We start from the raw sequence: 23462 nt of genomic DNA, 5'->3' as shown, positions 1-23462 counted from the left end.
TTATGTTACTCACTGGTGTAGCTCATGGACTAGCTGGTTAGGCTTATACTGTGAGGCAATGCTCAGATGTGGGTTCGATTCCCGGTTGGGCTACTTATATGGATTGACTTTTTTCCAGGTTTCCCCAACTAAGGCTGTCCTTCAGATTCGTGTCTCCAGTTACCATTTCATATTACAAGTCGATCAATGCTAGGTAACTTCGCAGTTAATACATAATCATTTAATAAGTAATAAATACATAGGTAACTTCGCAGTTAATACATAATCATTTAATAAGTAATAAATAAATAGGTAACTTCGCAGTTAATACATAATCATTTAATAAGTGATAAATAAACATTCTCTCACATTTACAAAATGATCTCGAGAGTTCAAAGAATATCAAACTTCTTTGTTTTTTTCTGTTCAGTGGCAGGACCTTATTATCTTTCTCTTATTTTCCCCGAATCTTTGAGCATGCTCATATTGTTGCTAGTACAACAGAGTGCACCGCAGGTGGTGGATCTTCATTGCACTCTTAATGATGATTATGGAGAATTGTTGTAAGATTGAAACTTAAACAGTATGAAGTCAGCAGCAGAGAGATGTTCTGCTTTGTTACATATATGTATACATGTTTTAATAACAAATTATAATCTGTATTTTTACTCATGCATGCAAATACTTGCAGGTGAATACCCAACAAGCTTGAAGGCTTTGTGCCTCAAGCTACTTTTGGTTTTGGTGACAGGAACTGACAATGTTAGTCAGAACACACTTCTGGAGTACCTTATGGTGAACATCATATTTGAAGCCCTCATACAGGTTAGAGGCAATAATAAATTGTATTTCAGGAATAAGTGGGCTCTGTCTGATAAAATGAGAGCTAATTTGTAACCGAAATGAATGTTGGTTATGTAGCATTAATCATAAATGAAATATTTTCCGCATTTTGCGACAAATGTTTTCACTTCAGCATATCTATGGTGCACTAAATTTATAATTAAAAATCGAATTTGTATGCAAATGTATATTTTGTTTGCATATATGCATTATGTAAGGAGAGAAGCAGAGAATTAATTTCTTAGTGCAGTTAATCCAACTGTGACAGTATAAGATGCAGATATTTGCGTATTTTATATGCAAGAGTGTTGATTATACAGTATAATTGTTACATTTCCCTAATATGAAGAGGCTCTTACTATCGAAATTGTGTTATGGGTTTCCCTTACTCACTTCATGCTGTGTATAGTGGATAAAATTAAGGTCTAAGAGAGAAACAAGATAACATAAGAATGGTACAAAACAAAGATTCACTCAGTCCCTGTGGAAGAAAGTTAAATTTCTTCCTGTGATTGGCTGCCATTCTGAGTGAGATTTTCTTTTGTAGTGATCATATTATGATTAATATAATCGATTAATTTCTATTGTAAAATTAAACGATCAAAAATATTTAATCGAATCTATTAAAATTAATCAGTTGTAGTTGACATTAATTATTACTTTGTTAATACAAACTCATACTAAAAATTCCGACAGTATTTCTCTCTCGGAATTGTTACTTAAAAGCACAATAATACTGTTATTTTCTAACTGTGAACCAGGTAGCATAGGGAAAAACTTTGCACAAACACTTCAGAAAGAGATGGAAATATGAGGACAGTGACCTAGTCTACCTCTATTGAAAGTTGAAACACAATGTGAAACGCTTATTAAGTTTTATGGTTTTTCAAGAAAACTTCCACCTTGTTGTCAGCTCATTTTCCTAGCATATGAAATACATACTGTTCTGGGATTCGTCCCCCTCATCCCTTATAAAATAGCCATGTCTACACTGTGTGCAAATGAGAGCGTAACTACCTTCTTCTCTCTTTCAAATCTGGTAATTTGATTACAATAGGGGCCAGTCTTCTGTTTCGGTGGCTGTACTTTTGCAGTTGCAGTTTCTGTACTGAGTTTGTGTATGAAGATTGTGTGTTTAGTTTGATAAAGAAAAAAAAATCAGTTTTCTGTGGTTTGTGAAAAGTGTAAACTCCATTATGCCGTATGAGAATTTGAGAGGTAAACTCGGTGAAATGTTTGGATTTAAATTGAACGATTGTGGAGAAGTGTTTGACAGAAAAAAAGTTTTTTTTTGTTTAGTGATGCAGGAAACATTGTTACTAAACGTAGAGCGGCACTTAATTCGGAGCATGTGAATGCACTCACATGTTTAAAATCATGAATGAAGCATTATTAACTACGTAGGTGAATCTTCATACTTTTTGTTATTTATGTTTGTCTCAAAAATTCCCGGAGAAATTGGCACAATAAATTATAAGCCTCATAATAAATATGTTAGTAAGTAATTAAAATAGTTGTTTTGTAATATAATGATACAATATGTACAGATATACAACATTTATTACGCTTATCACCGAACACAAGTTAAATTTAACAATAAAACATATTTTCATCTCGATCAAAACTCGATTAATCGATGATTAATCGATTAAATATTTTGATCGATCAACAGTACTAGTTTTCAGAGAATATTCCTGCTTTCACAGAGCCTATATTTTCCCCATATCCCGCAACTAATCTCAGGATTGTGAGAAATGATTAAAATGTATTCACATTCGTAAGACAAATCATGTGAAATTAAAATGAAACTTTATTACGTATCAAAGTAAACAAAAATACTCGTATTTACATCAGTCAAATTTGAACAAATTACAGTAGAGATTTTGAGTTGTGAAGTGCCATGTGTATGTAATTACAATTTCTATTTGCAGTTGCTTAATGATCCTGCCAATAGAGCACAGCACGGCCACGATGCAGTCCTGTTGCTAACACTCCTAGTCAACTATAGAAAACATGAGTCTACCAATCCATACATCGTTAAACTTTCAATTCTTGATGACGAGTTGGCGTTGAATGGATATGGCCAGGTAATTACACAATATTGTCTTCATAATAAAGAAAAGAAGTTTAGATGCATAGCATACTTTATGTATACATGTTTTAATAACAAATTATAATCTGTATCGGTACTAAACATGCATAAAATTCTAACTTTCCATTAATTAACTTAGCCTACCGATGACATTGAGTATCTGTTGTTCGCTTTTGTGATGTACTTGCATATATAGTGTCATACCTGAGTTCTGTGGCACTGGAACAGACTGTAGAGTTTCCCATGATTATTTGGTACTAGAACATTTATTTTTTGTATTCATGAAGTTGATTTTCTGAGGAAGATAGCATTTGCGATAGTTTCTTGTTTCTATTGCAGTGGTGATAAGGATGGTTATGAAGTTCGGGAAAAAAATGAAATTTTACCAGAAGAAGTGAGAATATTAAGGTACTATCATTTCCTCTGATGAAATCTACTTCAGTACTGTCTGGTCATTGCAAAACCCTATTGGATTTACTGGGATTTTAACTTAGGTCTCCATAATGAAAAACCAACATTCTAGTATTGGTTTGGCAGTGATGCACCTGGTACTTCATTAGGCATGCTAATTTGATTTCTATAAAAAGCATGTCTTCGAATATTCAGGCTGTATTCATTAAGTAAATTCATCTTATTTTGATTTCATGTTATGTTTAAGTCGGTAAGCCACCATTTTAGTCAACTCTTGTAGGAAATTGACAGAACATTTTTATAATCTATACCTAATAACTAGATCTCGGATTTTTAGGTACCTAAATTAGACCCTGAATTTATGAAAATAGGCACTAAAAACATAGATTTAGGTACCGGTACCAAAAAATATTATTTTATGCAGCTAAAAGATAATTTCTATCCACACAAACTACAGTAACTACAAAAATGCAGTTAATTAGTTATATTAAGAATTATGGTATACAGTGACAAAAACAGTAAAAAATATTGCAGTTAGAAACTTAATTTTTGTTAAGACTTAAATTATGAATACCGGTTAGTAATGTTTAATGAATTCATCGGCCCCATTGCTTTAAGACTGCTAATGCATAAGTGCTCATATTACAGTTAAATTAATTGATTTACCAATGAATTTATAATTAACACATTATTCATAATTGGCATTGCAATACATAATGTTTTTCTCTAATTTTCTATTGTGAAACTTTGCCTTTCCTTAGACAGAACCATTTTTATAAGCGAAAAAAATTATATCCAATGATACGGAAGCAATGGATACATATTTAAATCTAGAAATATTTGCCATGCTGATTTCTTTAGGGAGAACTACATCCTTTCGATTCATCACATTCCTTGCCTGCTCAAGTGCTCAACAAAATCCAGACACCTTCCAGGAATTTCTTTATTCCTACAATCAAATGAGTACAGAATATTTGAACCATACCCACCCCACGACATTCAGTAAGTTTTTTCTGTGAAACTTCGTCGACTGACACTACTGCCTCCTAGTAATTGATTGTCATAAATAAATGTCTTTCTTATTGCGTCAGAAGCTCGTCTGTTAAGTGGGTGCTCAAAGAAGTCACTGAAGTGTACACAAGGAAACTGAACGATCTGTACAGTAGATACAATATTACCAAATCTAAACATTGATTCTTGACTGCTGCATTTCTGTAAGAAAAAGTCCGATTTTTTATTCCCCTCCCTCCCCCCAGCAATGTCACGCCTGCTGCTGAATGCTAGGAGTGAGTTTAATCAGCTCATATAAACAATAGGGCGTGTTGTTGTCCTAGCACGCATTCCCCTGACCTGCTTAGTTACTACTTGTCTTCAGGACTACTGCTACTCTGCCCTTATATTTCGTCATAAACTATTGAAATTAAAAATAAATATAATTAGTGTACTGTACATCATAATGTAAACATAAATACAATACTTAGTATAATTTTTAAATTTCTGTATAAAAATTCAGTTACATGTAGGGTGACCAGACGTCCTCTTTTGTCTGGACATGTCCTCCTTTTCGTAACTTGTATGCCTGATATTTTGAAGTTACCTGATTTGATGTCTTTTTCAAGTAATTTTCCTGTAGATGACAGCAATATCGACGGCATATACTGGTACTCTTTGTACTTATGGCTTAATTATCTTATTACGACATTTACTATTGTTAATGTAGGACTTTAGTTGTTTTCCACTCACGGTTTAGTTTCTTTTTTGACCATGAGTATTGGCAACAGATGAAACAGCAGATGATTTTCCAATTTGAACTGTGAAAAGAGCGAGCTCCGTGAGAACAACCATCACCGTAGCCAATACAGGAGCCAGCACCATACCCACCACAGCATCCAGCTTGCAAGCACGCAAGAAAACAAGCACCGTCTGAACCAGGCTTAAGTAGCCACTGGCGTAGCTCAGTCGTGTATGGCACGAGATCGGGTTCGATCCCCGCTTGGATTGATTAGCTGTTTGGGTTTTTTTCCGAGGTTTTCACAACCGTAAGGCAAATGTCAGGTAATCTATGGCGAATCCTCGGCCTCATCTCGCCAAATATCTCGCTATCACCAATTCCATCGATGCTAAATAACATAGTAGTTAATAGAGCATTATTAAATAACCAAGTAAAAAAATTAATAAACGTAAGTACATAATATTTTCTGTCCTCTTTTTTTCAAACAATGTCCTCCTTTCTGAAGCTTTGTGTCCTCTTTCTTTATCGATGTGAATCTGGTCACCCTAGTTACATGACTTACACTTTGTGATTAAACCAGTTTTCAGTTGACAGAGGTTCAGTTACTGTAATTAAATTTGCTGTAGTTATGTGGAAATAGTAATATTGATGTCATATTTCTAGGTTATTACTTCCTGTTTAACTGACTTCTGTCGGCAATTCATGGCTCAACACATGGAACCTCAGTCAGCAAGTTGGCTTTCATCACTTACAAACATGGTGGGCAACATGTTTGTCTCAGAAGAAGGTGGGGTGCGGACTCAACAGATTAGGTATAGCACATTTCCTTGTTTAAATTTCTATAGTTGTGATTGCATTGGTCTTTACTTTACACCAGCTGTAGCATATTACTAACATATGGGTTTCTGTTCAGAAGACTTGGATTCGATTCTCGACCCCCATATAAGAAACTGATAGTAGATATATAAAATTGCTACTGTTGGTAGATATTTTTCTTAGTACTCCCCACATGCTCTGTCATCATTCCATCAAGTTCTTATTATCTCATAACCACAACAACCATCTATTAGGCTGAACATGTCTTCTGTTCGATAAAATCAACTGTTCTCCCTAATAGGCTAAATGGGACAGAAACTTGGATTCATATAAATATTGATGGGAATAATTAGAATATTTCTTGAAAAGAAATGTTTTGAGAAAAATATGAATTGGTTCGGAGCAATGGAGTTAAAGAGTTTAAAGATAATGTGATAGTGGGGGGGGGGGTCTTATAACAAGACTGTATGTATTTCGTAATAATTAAAATTATATATTCCAATGCAAACAGTTAATCACCGAGAAAATAGCTAAATACTGGAGTAACCAGATCTGTAATGGTAAGTGTGAAGGTACAAGATATGGAGCAATACATTAAGGAAATAGAAATTACAGTAATGATTCTGATTGTATAAAGTCAGAAGACATAATGTTACAATAACCAGATTGCCTATGCTGCTGTAAGAATTTACACAGTGGGCCAAAAAAAAATGGCACAAAATTTAAATGGTTATATTCCAGTAGCTAATGAGTTCACTTGAAAGTTTATTTCATAGGCAAATTTCACAGTCCTTGTAGACCGGGATAGTACTGTAATATTTAATTTTTTACCATTTAATAAACATTTTTAATTTTTTGTGAGGCAGTGCAAAATTGATCGTTTATGCCGAACTAAGCATTATGGTCTTACGAGTTCAGCAGGCCAAGTCGTTTGTTGTGCTATCATCATTTGTTTTCTTCCATTTTGAGTTCTAATTTTGTGAATAATGGGTCTCTTAACGAACGAAGACAAGATTTTCATTAAACATTTGCATCAATATGATAATTTATCAGCCTGTCAAATGGTAAGGAACTACGCTCAGCGAGAATGGTCTGTTTCAAGTGTACAACAATTGATTAGCAAGATATGGACATGCTATCCTTTCTGAGAGATTATTGCGTGAAAGATCGCATTTCTCAGATTCTCTGATGGTTTCCGCTGAAGTTTCAAACGAGATCTTAATCCTATGGACTATTTTGTATGGAGTCAACTACAAAACAAGAATTCGTAATATTGAACATTTAAGACAATGTCTTCTTGAATGTTGGGACTGGCTTGATCAAAGACAGATATCCAGTGCTATTAGACACTGGAGAAGACACCTATAAATGGTTGTGCGGGCAAATGGCGGTCACATAGAGCATCATTTTTAATTTTGATTATTTGAAAGATGGTTAATTATTATTAATTTTACCAACATTCCGTTTCTGTATTTTGAAGTAATAAATTGTCTTCAAAAACCACATTTTTCGCATCATTGTGTATTGACCTCCATAAGATTTTAATTGAGCCTTAAAAAAACATAATAAAAAGTTCTGTTCATCTTTAAAGTCTACTCTTTCCAACAGTGTATTCATTATAAATTAATGTTATGTATTTCTAATTTTGTGTCGTTTTTTTGCCCACTGCGTATATACATTGCTATGGCATTGCTGTCTACATAAATACATAATATATGCACAAACATCATGTTCAAGGCAAACATGTATTAAGTGAATAGAAAAATGAATAAATTCTCAATGGGGACAAAAATATTATATACTTAACCAGTCGTTGTTTCTTTCAGAGCTAACAATGCAGTGTTGGTGGCACTCTACGAAGCAGTGCATCTAAACCGCAACTTCATTACAACCCTTGCACACACGCAGACTGACACAAGTGCACCTCCGTCTCCTAGTAATACACTTAATTCATCACAGCCAACTCCAGATCTTTCTGTCCCTCCAGTAGTCGATATATTTGCTCAACCTTCGAATTTGCTTGTTACATTTTTTCAGTACTGGTAAGTGTTCATGCATAAACGTATTATAATACTGATGTCTCACTTTAACATTTATTGTGTTCACAACACTTGTAATGTTTATGGATTTTTATTTTATTTTTAGTTCTTTTGTAGCATATTCAGGATTAAATTTATTGTAAAGTTATTTGTATCTAGGTGATTTGCTATTGACACATTATTTCAATGTACTATTATACTAGTAGTACTTTGGGCTATTTTCACTTATGTAAACGTGCTTAAAAAACTTACGAATTGCATGTACTTGCATCATAAGCAAGTAAGTGGGTACATACCGGTATTTGTTAGAATTGAATCGGTCATTGCAGAAAGGGGATAAGTCATAAAATCTTACTTCTGAGATAATCAATAAAAACTGTTTTCTTCTTCCAATACTGGAGTAATCATTATACATATTTTTTCTTACTTTGTTTATGAATAGTGAAGTCTAATACATCATGTTAGACATCTGACATCTCAAACACTTTTGTTTAAAGTTGTTTAATCGAACCATGACTTATCCCCTTTCTGCAAGGAATTGTTAAATATAAAAGAAAAAATAATAATTTACATTGATTAAAGTTCTCGTTAACACTTTGTTAAAAACATAAAATGTACACTGTCACACGTTAAAAGTGTTAAAATTGTTTAAAAAGGTATTTACCTTCGACAGACGGCCCGTTTCGACGCTATTTGTCGTCGTCTTCAGTGTCTCTTGAACCACTGCTGATTTTGGCTCTGCGATGTGCAGTTGTCGATGGTAGGGGTGGGGGTGTTAATTTACAATTTTGGGCTAATGTAATATTTGAAAACAAACTAAATGTTAATAATTACAATGATAACGATGTTTTTGTGTGTAATTACTACATTACTGTCACCATTTACATAATTATTTTTACATTTTAATCATTATTCCTACTAAATAAATGTACCAATATGTGATTTTATATCACAGTTTTAATTCAAAACTCTACTTTTAAACTAATACTTAGAAACTGCATATAGGAGAGCACAATAAAAATACACTAAAGTACTACACAAAATCATGTGTTTCAATTGTTATAGAGTGTATTGTTAGACGTTAGAAGCCACGTCATTTGTAGATTTCTTGTCACAAGGTGGCCAGTTCAGGATCTCTACGTAAAAGATAGTGTATTCCAATGGAGTGTATTGTCTCACTTTCGATACATCTCCAAGTTTTTTTCGTATTAATGGGAATTTTCCCATTGTATGCTTTTGTGTTGGCATTACTATGCATTCAGAACCTGGTTTTTTCATACAGAATCTGTGTTTCCTCATTTCACTACCAATGAACTAACTGGCAGTCACACATCCTGGATCATCTTTAGAGTAAACAAATTCACTGAAATGTGCTGAAGAAAACATAGTTATCTTTCCCTTTCTTCCTCAGTCTGTCTAATGAGCAGGTGGTTTTCCTGTAATACTCTGGCGACTAGTATTTAAAATTCAAAATATCATCAGTAGTAACTGATTCTACAGAAAATCTGTTTTGTGTTTGCCTGGTGGATCAAGGTGTTGTATTGGTCTGGCACGTATTATACCCTGTCTGTCTTCCTTAGTTTGCGCTTCACTACACCAAAGTTGCGGTCACAGGGAAGAAATGAATGGCCTCGTTGTGGAAAATAATGAATGATTTTGTTAAATCTCCCCATTTGGGTCAGTGCAAGCAACAATCGAATTAAAGTATGGTTTTTATTTTGCCCTCCACAGTTATCAGAGAAAAGATACAATTCCTTGACTGAAGAAGGGACATTATTTTCGATGTAGTTCAGAAGGAACACACTTCATTTGAAGATTCGTGGCCTATACCTTCATGATAATAGAAGTGCGCCGTATGGTCTTTGAAATTGTGAATGTTGAAAATTGATGACCTAAATTTGCGTTTAAACAAACGCTGAGTAGTTTCTTACTCACATTGTTCTCCTGTCGTACGGGCTGCTACAGACTTCCCAATGGAATTGAAGTTCCAATGCTTTCAGTTAATTTTTCTTATTTACATTTCTGTGGTAGTTAATTTCATTGTGTTTACGTTTACCACTAATAATATAGTTTTCTTCCCCTGGGTCACTTACTACTTATAGTTTATCTGTCATTTTCCTTATCAGCTGATGGGCGCGTAACTTATTAGATCCGCAGCACTCAGTTGCATCACGTCGTCAGTCAGTGCAGAAAGAAGGTAAGTCGCTGACTTGTCCCCTTTCTGCAATGACTGCGCTGCTTATGGTACTCTGCTTTGCGTTGAGAATGAGCAAATTTGCCCCATTTCTGTATGGAAATGTGTGTATAGGTCTGGAGAAAGCAATGGCACTCTTAACTCATTTTCGCGTTTTTCATAACTTATCCCCTTTCTGCAATGACCGATTCAATTATTCCATTTTAAATAACCACATAAAAATACATGTGAAAAACCATAAAAAAAACACACTTCGTATCTAGTGCCTTATTTTTCATTTATGTGTCTACTCTCATAATATCGGCCTTATCTTGATTTCATTGCAGTTCAATAGTAATGCAAGACACAAAGTCAGAGGCAAGCGTGAACAATGTAAAGTTATGCTTCCTCATACTGACATGTATATCTGAAGACCAGTATGCTAATTCACTAATGCACGACGTCAATCTAGTATTCAAAGTGCAGCTACACCGACTGCCGATGAGGCATCGCAAACTTGCACCTGACAAAGCTTCTCCTTCACAGCCATTAGCTTCCACTCTTTTGGGTAAGTGCTTGCACCTGTGTTACACGACACTTTCCAGAGGAAGAATTGTAATTCAACTTTACTACTTTCCTAACATTGTACAATATGAGGGGCTCACAACCAGAGTGGACCAAGACCACCTGTGGTCAGCTTGTGGATTAATACAATCTCGGATTTATTCATTGCCATAACAAACCAAGTCCATATCTCATTTGTTACTCCACAGAGGGCAGCATTTCCTATGGAAGATGAAGGTTGCTAAGCATGAGCCAGGAACTTTAAGACTCAATTTCTCAAAATTATTCCAGAAGGACTTGGTCCACTCTGGTTGTGAACCCCTCATATAATAAATGTGATTGCACTGCTTACATGAATATAGGAGTTTTTCTGTACAGACACTTTCAGTTTTTCCTTTATTGAAGCTATTCAGCTTGGGTATGATCAGAGATCACAGAATTTCATGTTTACTTTGGATCGTGATAAAAATATTGTATTTCCCGTTTTATTGCGAACTATCATATCTCTAAACAATTGAGACATTGAAATGGGAAAGCATGTAAGTCATAAAAACCGAAATTTTACAGGACAAGCAAAAAACGTTTGTGGGTCTGTTACAAAGGACGTTACTTAATGCTAACGCCATTTTTTATGAGCTGTTAAAACTAAACGTTTTCTGCTAGAGACATACTGGCTTTACCATGCCACTGGCGTGGGTTCGTACTATCTTATCCGAGAAAAAACGGATCTTCGATTTTTTGTGACTTACATGCTTTCCCATGTCAATGCCTCAATTGTATAATTGTGGAATGTTTTTTATATTGAAATGGAAGGAATATTTTCTCTTTCTCTTATTTGGCTTTTCATGATGATCAAATCGGCCTTTAATTGACGCTTGTCTTCTTGGAGTCACACTTTTCTCTTTACTCTCAAATTTTTTTTTTTGTTCTTAAAACAATGGTTGAGTGCTGTAGCACATTTCTTTCAATCTGCCCTCACATTAAAAAATTTGCACATTAGTATATTTTGAATATTTAAATACCTTCACTCACAAACTCTTTTGCTCTGATATGCACTGTAACTGTAGTAATGTGAACCATTTCCACAACTGTTAGGTGGAAAAGATTTGTCCCAAAACTTAAAAATGTCAGTATGTCTCACCTAAAACTCCGGTAAGTGTTACTGAACTTCGAGAATGTTTGGTAGAAGGAATGGGTTGTTAAATCCTTTTGTCAGACAATACAATGGGTGTTTTCAATTACAGTCTACGTGCTAAGAAAGAATAGATGCTTTTTTTTTTCTCGAAAAAATGGATTGTTTTGTTGCAAAACCCCTTTTCTGCAATAATTTGTGGCAAAAATATTATTGGTACTGTATATTCACTATTATTACATACTTACGAAGGTGCTTCAAAAAGTAACAAAAATTCTCGTGAACAAACTTCATTTCACAGGCAGATATATTGATACACAGTAGTAGGACATTGGTATGCATTACTTTTCAACATAGTCACTATGTCCAAACACTTGTTACAGCAGTAGATCAAGGTATCGATCCCGGCATAAAAGAAATCTGAGTCAAGTCCCTAAAGTCACGTCGGCTTGTTGAATGGCCATATCGGTGTTGAATCACTTACCACCCAGGTGCTTCCTCAACAGTCCGAAGAGATGGAAAAAACTAGCTCCAGATCGGGATTGTAGGGAGGATGGTTCATACCTCCCACCAGAAGTGCTGGTGAGGTCCCTTTCAGATGCAAAAACCAGATCACACTTCCACGTTTGACCATGTTTCTGTGCGCACAGCCATCTTACAACTGATATTGCGAGGATCTGATGCAACATATGCGCCATCTAATGGCTGTGTGACAAAGATGTTGTCTGCTGCTGCTACCCTGGCAGAAAATTCGAACAAGAGGGGAAATACGTCACCCATGAGAGCTCTTGTTACTTTTTGAATCACCCTCATATTTACAAAGAAAGCCACTTTTCCTCTTATTTCATTATTTTTCTCATTTATCGTTACTGCAAAAATATGTGACCTTTAGATATAATTGCTGGAATAGAGCAATGGTAGAGAAATCATATTTAAAGTATTTCTCTTTTATCTCCTGTTTTAACAACTTGTAAAATTTGCATGGAATTAAAAGTTCAAGGGTGCAGCCACTTATATATTGGGTAATTTTTGTGCTCTCGAGTTCTGCAGAGCATTGAAACTTGCTCAACATATAATAAGAGATTGTTGATTCATTTTTCAGAAGAAAACAAAAATGCAATTTTTGACTGAAAATGACCAAAATTTCACCTGCCTCCCTCTTTAAGCATGAAAATAAATTAAATGTTTTGTTCGTGGGAATAGTTAATGTGTAAATTACATTCATATATAAATATATAATATGAATTTTTATCAATTTGTCGCATTTTTTAAATAAAAGAAATCATTACAAATCAGATCAAATGCTCAACTTTCAGTACAAAACCTATAATGTTGCAGCATTGATTGACATGGTAAAGATCCCTGGCTATCAGCTGATTGTGTCAGCTATAGTCATACTACTCTCTGCTCTTGGTTTTCAGTATTACATCTCACACAAGATGAACAAAAACTTATGTTTACCAAGGAATAAATCTTGTTTTCCCAAGTATTTTCTTTCTATAATGGTAGTTAGGACTAATCATAGTTCAGTCAACTGACAACTTCTCGCCAAAGGAAATCAGGATTCGATGCTGAGGAGATTTTACAAGAGTTGTAATGAATGAGCAGCTGTAGAGTAGATTTTCTCCGACTACTCTGCCATTCTTATTCCACCAATGCTCCATTAGCTTTTTGTCACTATTGTTGCCTTGAATAACTTGTGTAGTTGAAGGATGATACTTAAAATGATATTTCTCTGTAATTCCGGCACATAATAAAGCTGCATTTCGAAAATAATACATTTGTATTTCAGATTTACTGGTTGAATTCATAATGAGTCACATGATGAAGAAATTACCCATGGAACTCTACTTGCATTGTGTTGGTGTAATACATAGAGTCCTGTGCTATCAGAAACGCTGCCGTGTAAGACTGAATTATCAGTGGAAAGAACTTTGGACAGCCCTCATTACGTTATTAAAATTCCTTCTTGCCAACGAAAATCACTTGGCAAAGAAGATGAATATCTTCCATCTAGCACTTCAGGTAGGCCTATATTTGACAATCTAATAGAAGAAAATATTGTAAATCCATTCAGAGTGGAGTGGAGTTGAATGGATTAATTTAAGCTGTAAATTGGACGAGCATGAGATCAACTGTGTTGTTATTTTATTCATGACTTGTGAAAATATATGAGATTAGTTGTTAGCCATTGATCAGAGGCATGTATTCTTAAAAATGTGCCATAATACAGTTTTCTTCTTTGTTTAGGTTGTGAATATTTTTAATTTGTTCATCACATATGGAGATACATTCCTGCCATCCCCTGGGAGTTACGACGAATTGTATTATGAATTAATTCGAATGCATCAGGTCTTTGACAATCTTTACTCAATGGGTTTGTATAAAGTTCATTTTTCCTCAGAATTTTTTATAGTAACCTTATGAACAAAGTACAATATTTCTACCTATCTTCTCTCTTTTCAGCTTTAAGGTACTCTACAAATGATGGTGAATTCAAGGACAATGCTTTGAGACTGACTAATAGCTTAATTAATGTAAGGTGAGAGTTTTATTTGGCATAAAATTTGATCTTCCCATTCTTTCCTTGTATTATTTTAAGTTAGCGTATATAAAATTCCGAAGTTAATAAATGAGGAAATATATTTTGAGGTAATATTTGTAAGAGAACTAAATTTCACTCATAGTAAAGGTAATATCTGGAATCAAATTTTTGTGTGCAAACCATCATGCGTATGTGCATAAGGGGGTGTGGATGTGCATCCATGCACTTCTACAGTTTATAGGCACTTTAGCAATCAGTTTTACTATACTGTTAATTATTACAGCCCAGTAGGCAATTCAGTAGTTGTATGTAACTTTTTTTAACTAATGGAGGGAACTTGATTGTTCGTCATTCACCCTTATGAAGCCAGTTTGTGTAGACCAATTTACCGACGAGTCGTCCGTGGTGCGCCTTAGGAGTCTGGTCTATGCTACAACTGCGATGAGATGAGATAATTATAGAGATTTGTTGGGATACCACAGGGAAACTGGCGCTCTCAGAGAAAATCCCTGTGTGATCAGGACCACGGGCTTGCCCAATGCAAGTTATAAATCAGGGGTGTGTTGGAGATTAAATCTGAGTCCACAGAATTATAAGTCCAGCGCTCTAGCCACTAGGCCACCATGGTGGCTATGTATTTAAATATTGTGTCTGTTATATTGAATTATAAATACTTACAAATAATTGTACTTAATCTTAAAATCGTTGTTGTGAATTACATCCTCTTTATCCTGTAAGTTAATTTTTTTAATTCGTTTTATCTGTTCATTGTATGAGGAGCAGTCAAATGAAAACTGATCACCATGCATATATCTCATGGCAGGCAAGTTGGTACCACTGGAATTTGATTGCTGAACTGATATCTGGTGGTGACTCGTGAAAGCACAGTTAGAACCTCTGCTTACACACTAGTTGTTTGTTTATTGTGCTGCAAATGAGGTTAGAGATACATGTGTTCATCCAACATCACTAATGGAGGCAGGTAAAGAAGAATAGGGAGATGTAGTGCGATTTTTGACTGCTGAAGGAGTAGGAGGACGAGAAATCCATCGTCGCACGTCTGCTGTTTACAGCAAACACAGCATGTTATGTTCACGTGTACTGGAATGGCATAAGAGATTCTGAGAGGGACACATGTCACTGCAAGACGATCTCTCAGGACAGGCACATCGTGCCATCACTCCTGCTCTTATTGCTGAGGTTGATGGTCTTATACAGGGAAACCGATCACTGTGAAAGAACTTCGTAGTTTGGTGGGAATAAGTCCCGGTCACTGTGAAAGAACTTCGTAGTTTGGTGGGAATAAGTCCCGGTTCCATACACATCATTGCTACAAAGCACCTGCATCAGCGAAAAATCTGCACGCAATGGGTTCCACATCAGTTGACGGAGGAACAAAAAACAAATAGAATGGCTGCTTCACTGGGTCACTTGCAACGATACCACAAGGAAGAGTATGCATTTCTGTCTCATATTGTTGGTGGGGATGAATCGTGGTGTCACCATTTTGAACTGGAGAGCAAATGGCAGAGCCAACAATGGAAATACATGGATTCTCCCCCACCGAAAAAGTCCAAAGCAATACACTCAAGTTCGGTAAAGTCATATTGACATTCTTCTTCGATTCTAGGGGTCCTCTGCTTGTTGAATTTCTCGAGCATAGGGCCATAATCAATGCACAGCATTATGAAAAAACTTTACAGACACTGAGATGCGCCATTAAGTCAAAATGCCCTGGAATGGTATCGGTGTTATCCTTCTTCATGATAATGCCCACCCATATACTGCCAACTCCGTGAGGAATGCAATTCAGAGATTTGGTTGGGAAACTCTTCATCACTCCCCCTACAGCCCAGATATTTCCCTGTATGATTTTCACATTTTTTTGGAGAGTTGAAGAAAGACATTCGTAGACTTCGTTTTGCATGATTACATTAAACAATTGTTTTTCACACTGAAGTGACACAAAACATTTTTCATCTCAACATGAACCATGCTTAAGTTAACAATATGCCGAGTTTCCCTAGAAGTATGATGATGGATTTAATACTACTAACAATAATAATTGCGTACCATCTACCATTTTTTTTATATTAGAATAAGCCTTGCAGTGCTTGATTGTAATTATTTTCTAATAGGCCATGATGTGCTCATGTTACAGTAACTCCTGATGCTAGTAAAATGGCTGTATTTAGTAGTGGAATTTGTAGTGGATTAAAGGGGTAAATTCCTATAGGTGGTCATAGGGACCAGATGTGTTTTATTTCCTAAAGGTATGCTGCATGTTTCCTGAACACAGGAAGGATTTCCACCACTATGCAGCCTGCTTGCAAGTTAAAAAAATACACTGTAGTAAAATAAAGAGAGAATCATCACCACATCATCTCCCTTCAAGTATTAGGTTTATGTGTTATATTACAGTCTTTAGGTGATTCTTTCTAGTCTCCCACAATATCTTGGAGTGTGAAAAAATTTATTTCAGTATTGGAAGAAGATCTTATTTATTATTTTTTTTTCCCCCTGCTATTTCTGTAATTCTAAATTTAGATAAATACACATTCCATATTGCTTCTTGTAGTATTCGAATATCCTCATTCCATAAATTGTCGAACAGCATGCATTTTACAGGTTTTCTCATAAGCTTATTTAGCTATTGGTAACTAAATGTCTTTTGATTTGAAGAGAGAATAGAGACTGTAATTTTCGGTTAATTGAATTAGGATGACAAAGTGGGAAAACTTTTGGGGTTAGAGGCTGTGTAGAAGATTAAAGAAAATTGATTCGTATGTTTAAGTACAAGGTAGCATTTTCAAATGTCATTCTTTTAAGATTGTTAATTTATTTTACTTTTGAAGCTGTGGTTTTTTGTACTTACTACTCTTTGTTACATTTTCAGAGCCATCATCAATCACTTCTCTCCAAAAATTGAAGCATGGTTGGCAAGCCAAAGCTTATCAACGCCATCTGAAGATCAGGTGAATAGATTTTGTTAGATTAATTTTTTCAGTGCCTTTTTTATCCACATATTTGCAATGGAGATTACCACGACAGTGAGGGAAACATTGTCAGAAAAAAATTGATTTTCATTTTTCCAGCCTGTATAACCTCAAATGTTGGGTGCTTAATACATTGCTTGTTGTAGAACTTCCATTTGCCATCTTGCATTCCAATAGCATAATAATAATCTAATTCTTTGAAAACCTTTTTTGCATTTGTTGAGCAGAGTTAGTGAATACGTAAGACTCATAAATGAACACAGTTGTACAGTAAACTGAGAAACATCTATTCCAATCACATGAATAGGTGTACTACAAAGTATTTTCTTGTTATGTGAGGCTGCTGTTAGCATGCTAACACTGAGCAACTGTTGTGGCAAATGAACCACACACAAGACATTCCACTTTAAGAATCAACAGCGACCTTTTTCGTGAATTTTTGTATTATTGTTATAACTTAAGTGTCCTACTCATTTATGTTGTTGTTGTTGTTTTCTAATGCCAGGCGTTTGACAACAAAGTCATTTGACCTCTTGCACTCCAATATTATTCAAAGATATTATCACCTACTCATTTATAAGTGTTCTCTATGAATTCGGCCCTTAATGTGTAGACCCAACCACATGAATGAAGTAACACTTCAGTTAGCAATGCAAAACATCAGTGACATTGATGATAGCAGCAAGACTGTCGAGTATTAATACAAATCTGGCAACACAGTGAGTTTTCACCTTCATATATGTGGTTGGTAGCCTCTGTGCTTGTATTGCAGAAAATATGATCTTGTGTTTTCATTATTTAGATATTGGATGTTGTTCGAAAGAACTATGACAGTCTTACACTGAAGCTGCAAGACAGCTTGGACCAATATGAGCGATATGCAGAGAAGCCACGGCATGCAGCATTCTTCACAGCAATGGTACGTCTAAAGTGAGAATGTTGCCATTGAAAACATAATAACTCATTTTATTGGTAGTCTATGAATCTTCACCCTTCTCAGTCTTTCCACAGGCAGGCATGAAGAATTGATTACCTCTAATTTTAAAGGAATTCATTTCCGCATTTCATGTTATTGTGGATGTCAATTTTGTGTGAGGTAGACTGAATTATTAAGCTCTTCTCAGTAATAGTTGGACTGTGTGACGGGCTCACGTCCCATCCCGTAATTTTTAGATCCGAGAAACTTGGATAATGGAAGTGTTGGTTGTCTCGTCAAAATAATATAATGAGAATCACTCACTATTCATTTGTATTAAGAAATTAATAATAATAATAATAATAATAATAATAATAATAATAAACAATTAGCACAATTTCAGAAAAATAATTAACAATAAAAAGGATAACTTCTCAGCTAAAACCTGGTTGGTTATACATATACATGAGACTTTCTAACGTAGAAAATTGCATGATAATAACACAGTATCCTATTCCAAGGCTGACTACTCGTAGTTATGTTAACAGAGAACTTAACATTAACTACTAACTCTGTCTAAATCAATACAGTTCCCCAGTCGTCCTTCATACTTCCCAATATAGTTCTGCCTTTGTTCTCTATACACTAGTAACATAAAATAAATACCAAGATGGCCAATTCGATCTCGTACTAATGGACGATTATATGTAGAACACGCCAAAATGTTGCCACCCACCAAACGTGTATATCAGGACGACTCCCTTGAGGCTCGTGATATGGAGTAATTCTCAGGCTTTCCTCGCTGTCACAATTCAATAACAGAGACAAGGGTCCTATCTGTCTTGGTAAATCTCCATAGACAAAATTCCACTCGCGTTCTTGCTGATCAGTGTACCACGCTCAAGTCCCACGCCTACACACCATGTTATCTGCTGCTCAGCCAAACTGTCCCTCTCTCTTCGGTGGCCAGACTCGAAATCTTTCTCTGCTTCAACTCCCCCAGAAGAAGTTTGGAAAGAGAAAAAATTACATTTGAATTTGAGCAATAAAAACGGTGTAACCTCGAACCAGGGTACCAATATAATGAATAATAAAATACAAGGAAAAGTATAAAAGGTAATACCTAACAGAGCTATTACAAACTACTATGTAAGCAAAACATATACCTCACTTATAGTTATATTAAGTAAACAGTGAGGAAAAATGCAAAATCTGAGGTAACTAAAATATTAACTAAGTAATGTACGAGTATATATATATATATATATATATATATATATATATATATATATATATATATATGTGTGTGTGTGTATTAAATACAATAAAATAAAAGGAGAAACTATCAAAATAAATAAATAACACAGGAATATGAACTAAATACAAACTAAAAGGAAGTACAAAATGAAAGGATAAGCAAAATAAGAAACCAAGAAAACATATGTGCATATAAACGTCACAACAGATAAATATTATTAGGTCGTCTGATAAGTGATGTCGGTTTTCAAAGTTTGATATTTTGTAAGATTTTAATGATTTTGTTTGTTGGGCAATGTAATTTACAAGATGCTACTGTTATTATTGCTTATTGTGAGCATGTTACAATTGTCATTTGTTAATATAATATACCGGGTGTCCGGGAAAGACCTGACGAAAAAGAAGTAATTATATATCTGAAACTATTACAGTTATTACCTCAATGTTTTTTAATTAGAATGAGAAACTCAATAAGTTTTGTTACCTAGCAGCATGTTACTCGTGTGCGCATAATTATCATTGCGCGAAGAGAAAACACTATGCTAACCATGTGCGCTCTTTCCTCGACACGTTCCCTGACCATTGGATTGGGAGAGGCGGACCTATACCATGGCCACCACGGTCGCCGGACATGATCCTACTGGATTTCATTCTGTGGGGTTTTGTGAAAGACAAAGTGTATCGCAGTCCTGTGACCGATTGCAGAGTTATGTGGTCGAATCTACGAAGCAATAAGACTAATCACACCAGAAATACTTTCGCGTGTGTGGCAGGAGATTAAGTATCGCTTGAACATAACCTGGGCCACAAATGGTGCTCATATAGAGATATGTTGAAACTTATTGTGTTTCTCTTTGTAACTGTGAAAACATCACGACAATAAATGCAATACTTTCAGAGATTACTTACTTACTTACTGGCTTTTAAGGAACCCGGAGGTTCATTGCCGCCCTCACATAAGCCCGCCATCGGTCCCTATCCTGAGCAAGATTAATCCAGTCTGTACCATCATATCCCACCTCCCTCAAATCCATTTTAATGTTATCTTCCCACCTACGTCTCGGCCTCCCCAAAGGCCTTTTTCCCTCGGCCTCCCAACTAACACTCTATATGCATTTCTGGATTCGCCCATACATGCTACATGTCCTACCCATACTTTCAGAGATATAGTTATTTATTTTTCGTCAGGTCTTTCCCGGACATTCTGTACTTTTCTTATGACTCCTCACCCCTGCAATTAATAAGGGCGTTAGTAAATAGAATATTTTTGAAGTTGCTTGAAAAATGAAGCCTGGTCTAGAGGTAATAGTTTTCTTACTCATTATCAAGTCCAAAATTGTTTATTGGTAGATAATATATAATTTCAATTATTTTCAGGTTCGAAGTGTGGTGAATGACACTAGACAGAACATAGACTTCGCTTCATTAGACGTTCACCTCATCCTTCAAGAGTTTTCTTCAATATCTTGAGACCTGAATGTTGAAATTTGTATTCATTATGGCATAAATACTTTACTGTTCCAAATAACAGCATCATATTTAATAGAATATGATGACTGGGGCTTGGGAACTCTTTTTGCAAGAGCCTTCAAAGAAGTATAATATGTTATAGAATAAATGTATGTGTAAATACAGAGCATTCATCTCGACTCACCAGCTGGGAACACGTGCATGGCCTGCATAGACCGCGTCATTATTAGACCATAATACCCCATGTATTTTTACTCATAAACTTTGGTTAAAAATAGTATGCACACAATTACCGTATTTCAACGCATAATCGTCGCATTTTTTATTACTTTTTTTTTTTTTGGCGTGAAAATATACAGTGCGATCTTTATGTGAAGAATAAATTAAAATGGTAACGATTGGTTGCGTCGACTTCCAGTGATCAGCTTCCATATGTAACGGGGACATGTGTGAGCAAGCAGGACTAAGTTGTGTGATTTTTAATAGAAGGGAAAGGAGAGGAACCAGTATTAGTGTTTGATGCTGGAACTGTAACGTGAATAATATCTTAAAAAATAAAAATTACTGTGTTGTTATTGAATTAAAGACAATTTTTTATTGACTGAAAACATTCACGGTATTGTTGAATCACATGTAATGGTACATCTGATGCACTGAAGTCGATATTATGTGACTACTGGATCATTCCGCGAAAAGATGATTGGTCTAGGTCTAAAAAAAGTATTTGAACACTCGGAAGCAACAATTGTACTGAACTGAAGGTATTTCTGGCTATTGGATTGGTGCTAACATCTCGCACCTCCATTCCATTCACTTTGGTTAGCTGCCACTACTGTTTCTCGCACATTCGACCTTGAGCCTATAGATATTTTGTGTTGCAGTGGCGGCACATTATTTTAAAATAATTTTTGATCGTGATAAAACAGAGATATTCATGCGAAGATTATGCGGTGAAATTTTAAAGTCCTGATCAGTTTGTCTACAAATAATAAGGATGCGGCCATTATACAATGGCGACAATTACGCAGTGAAATACAGTATTTTTTATTTCATTAAAATAGTAGCCTGTGTTACAGAAGTTGTTCAAAGTGTTGTCCAATTGTATTCACAAATTCGCAACATTTTAATGAAAATTTTATTCACATGTAATGTTTGTAATTTTTCTTCTTATATTGTCTTTAAGTTCATACATAAAAATTCTTCGTTCTAGTGTGTACTTGTAGGGTGGCATAGCAATGAACTACTGTAACATTTAATGAAAACACAGTTCCATACTTACAGTTAAAGAGCATTATCCATTTAGACTGCAAACTGGAAATAAACTAAGCTTTAAGCTAACTAAACATATGTTTGTTCTGGCCTTGAGCATAGTATGATGCAGCATGTATCTGGGTCATTGATCCGTGAACATAAGCATGTCTGATGCGCGTGTTTCTGGCTGGGAGCCAAGCTGAACACTGTACAAATTTTATTTTATATAAAAATGTGAAGTACTGATTAAAGATGTGAGTTTGTACTGAAGCAATGTGATCGTATACTTTAGTGTTATGTAGTATCACTATTTGATTTAAATTTGTGGTTCTCTCTTGAATATTAACATTTTAATTTGCAATGGTGGTGCCATAAAAGTTATGTTGTGGCAATAAATGGAAAGATATATTTAGGTAAAAGTTTAGACATTTCCTTGCCAAATTATTTGGTCACTTTCATATATCCGTGCAACCCATTGCTTTCGATATTACATATAATATTCTTGATTGTTCACTAATTCCAAGCAATAAAAAAGATTATGAAAATTGGTGTATTACACTTGTTAAGTAGAAAGCACATGTAGTGTATTACACTTATTACTACTCAGGTTAAGTTATTTATAATATTGGAATTGAAAAGATTATCTAAAATGTGTGGGACAAGAAAAAATTACAAATACCACAATAATTATTATATTTCAAGGACATAATGTTCATAGGTTTTCAGAGTGTATTTTCATTCATTTTTCTTCTCACAGCTACATATTCTAGACTTGAACACACGAAGAATTTCCGGGCCCATTTTCTTACTGTAAATATATATTTCTGATTATACAAGTAGTACATGTCAGAGCTTTATTAAATAAAATGTACAGATTATTTACAAATAATACATTTATACGCTGTTTATTTACTATTGCATTTTCTTAATATATTACCAGTCCTATTTTATTTCTAGTAATGAAGTTCCTTAATTCCCCCTCCCATCCTTTTCATTGAAAATTACGTTATTCATGTAGTGAATTTGTAGTTAAACTTAAGTAGTCTAAATTAAATCCAGCATACTACTCTATTAAATATGGAATATAATCTAAATTTAACAGAAGAAATACTGAAATCAGAAGTAAACACTGAAATACTAAAACAATTGTCTTTAGAGACAATTAATATTAGATACCCTCCACAAAACTGGCTTCATTTATACACTGACGGATCCTTGATCTCCAGAGAACAAGGTGTCGGTGCAG

At 35.0% G+C, this 23462-nt stretch overlaps 1 protein-coding gene across 3 annotated transcripts in view; it reads left to right on the top strand.

The window, feature by feature from the left end:
- The window catches only part of LOC138696573 (armadillo-like helical domain-containing protein 3), a 31574-nt gene extending 8446 nt beyond the window's left edge, over nucleotides 1-23128 (top strand). For all 3 annotated transcript variants that reach the window (XM_069821702.1, XM_069821703.1, XM_069821704.1), the window contains exons 6-16: nucleotides 671-804; nucleotides 2754-2909; nucleotides 5721-5869; nucleotides 7700-7915; nucleotides 10433-10653; nucleotides 13574-13806; nucleotides 14032-14158; nucleotides 14248-14323; nucleotides 17223-17301; nucleotides 18125-18241; nucleotides 20873-23128. In XM_069821702.1, the coding sequence (XP_069677803.1) occupies nucleotides 671-804; nucleotides 2754-2909; nucleotides 5721-5869; nucleotides 7700-7915; nucleotides 10433-10653; nucleotides 13574-13806; nucleotides 14032-14158; nucleotides 14248-14323; nucleotides 17223-17301; nucleotides 18125-18241; nucleotides 20873-20965 (1601 nt within the window). In that variant the 3' untranslated portion in view covers nucleotides 20966-23128. The remainder of the gene's footprint in view (nucleotides 1-670; nucleotides 805-2753; nucleotides 2910-5720; nucleotides 5870-7699; nucleotides 7916-10432; nucleotides 10654-13573; nucleotides 13807-14031; nucleotides 14159-14247; nucleotides 14324-17222; nucleotides 17302-18124; nucleotides 18242-20872) is intronic.
- Nucleotides 23129-23462: the final 334 nt, after the last annotated feature.

Source organism: Periplaneta americana, chromosome 3, assembly GCF_040183065.1.
Source record: "Periplaneta americana isolate PAMFEO1 chromosome 3, P.americana_PAMFEO1_priV1, whole genome shotgun sequence".
Classification (NCBI taxonomy): Eukaryota; Metazoa; Arthropoda; class Insecta; order Blattodea; family Blattidae; genus Periplaneta; species Periplaneta americana.
Note: the sequence above shows the minus strand (reverse complement) of the source record. Positions and strands in the feature narration are given on the sequence as shown.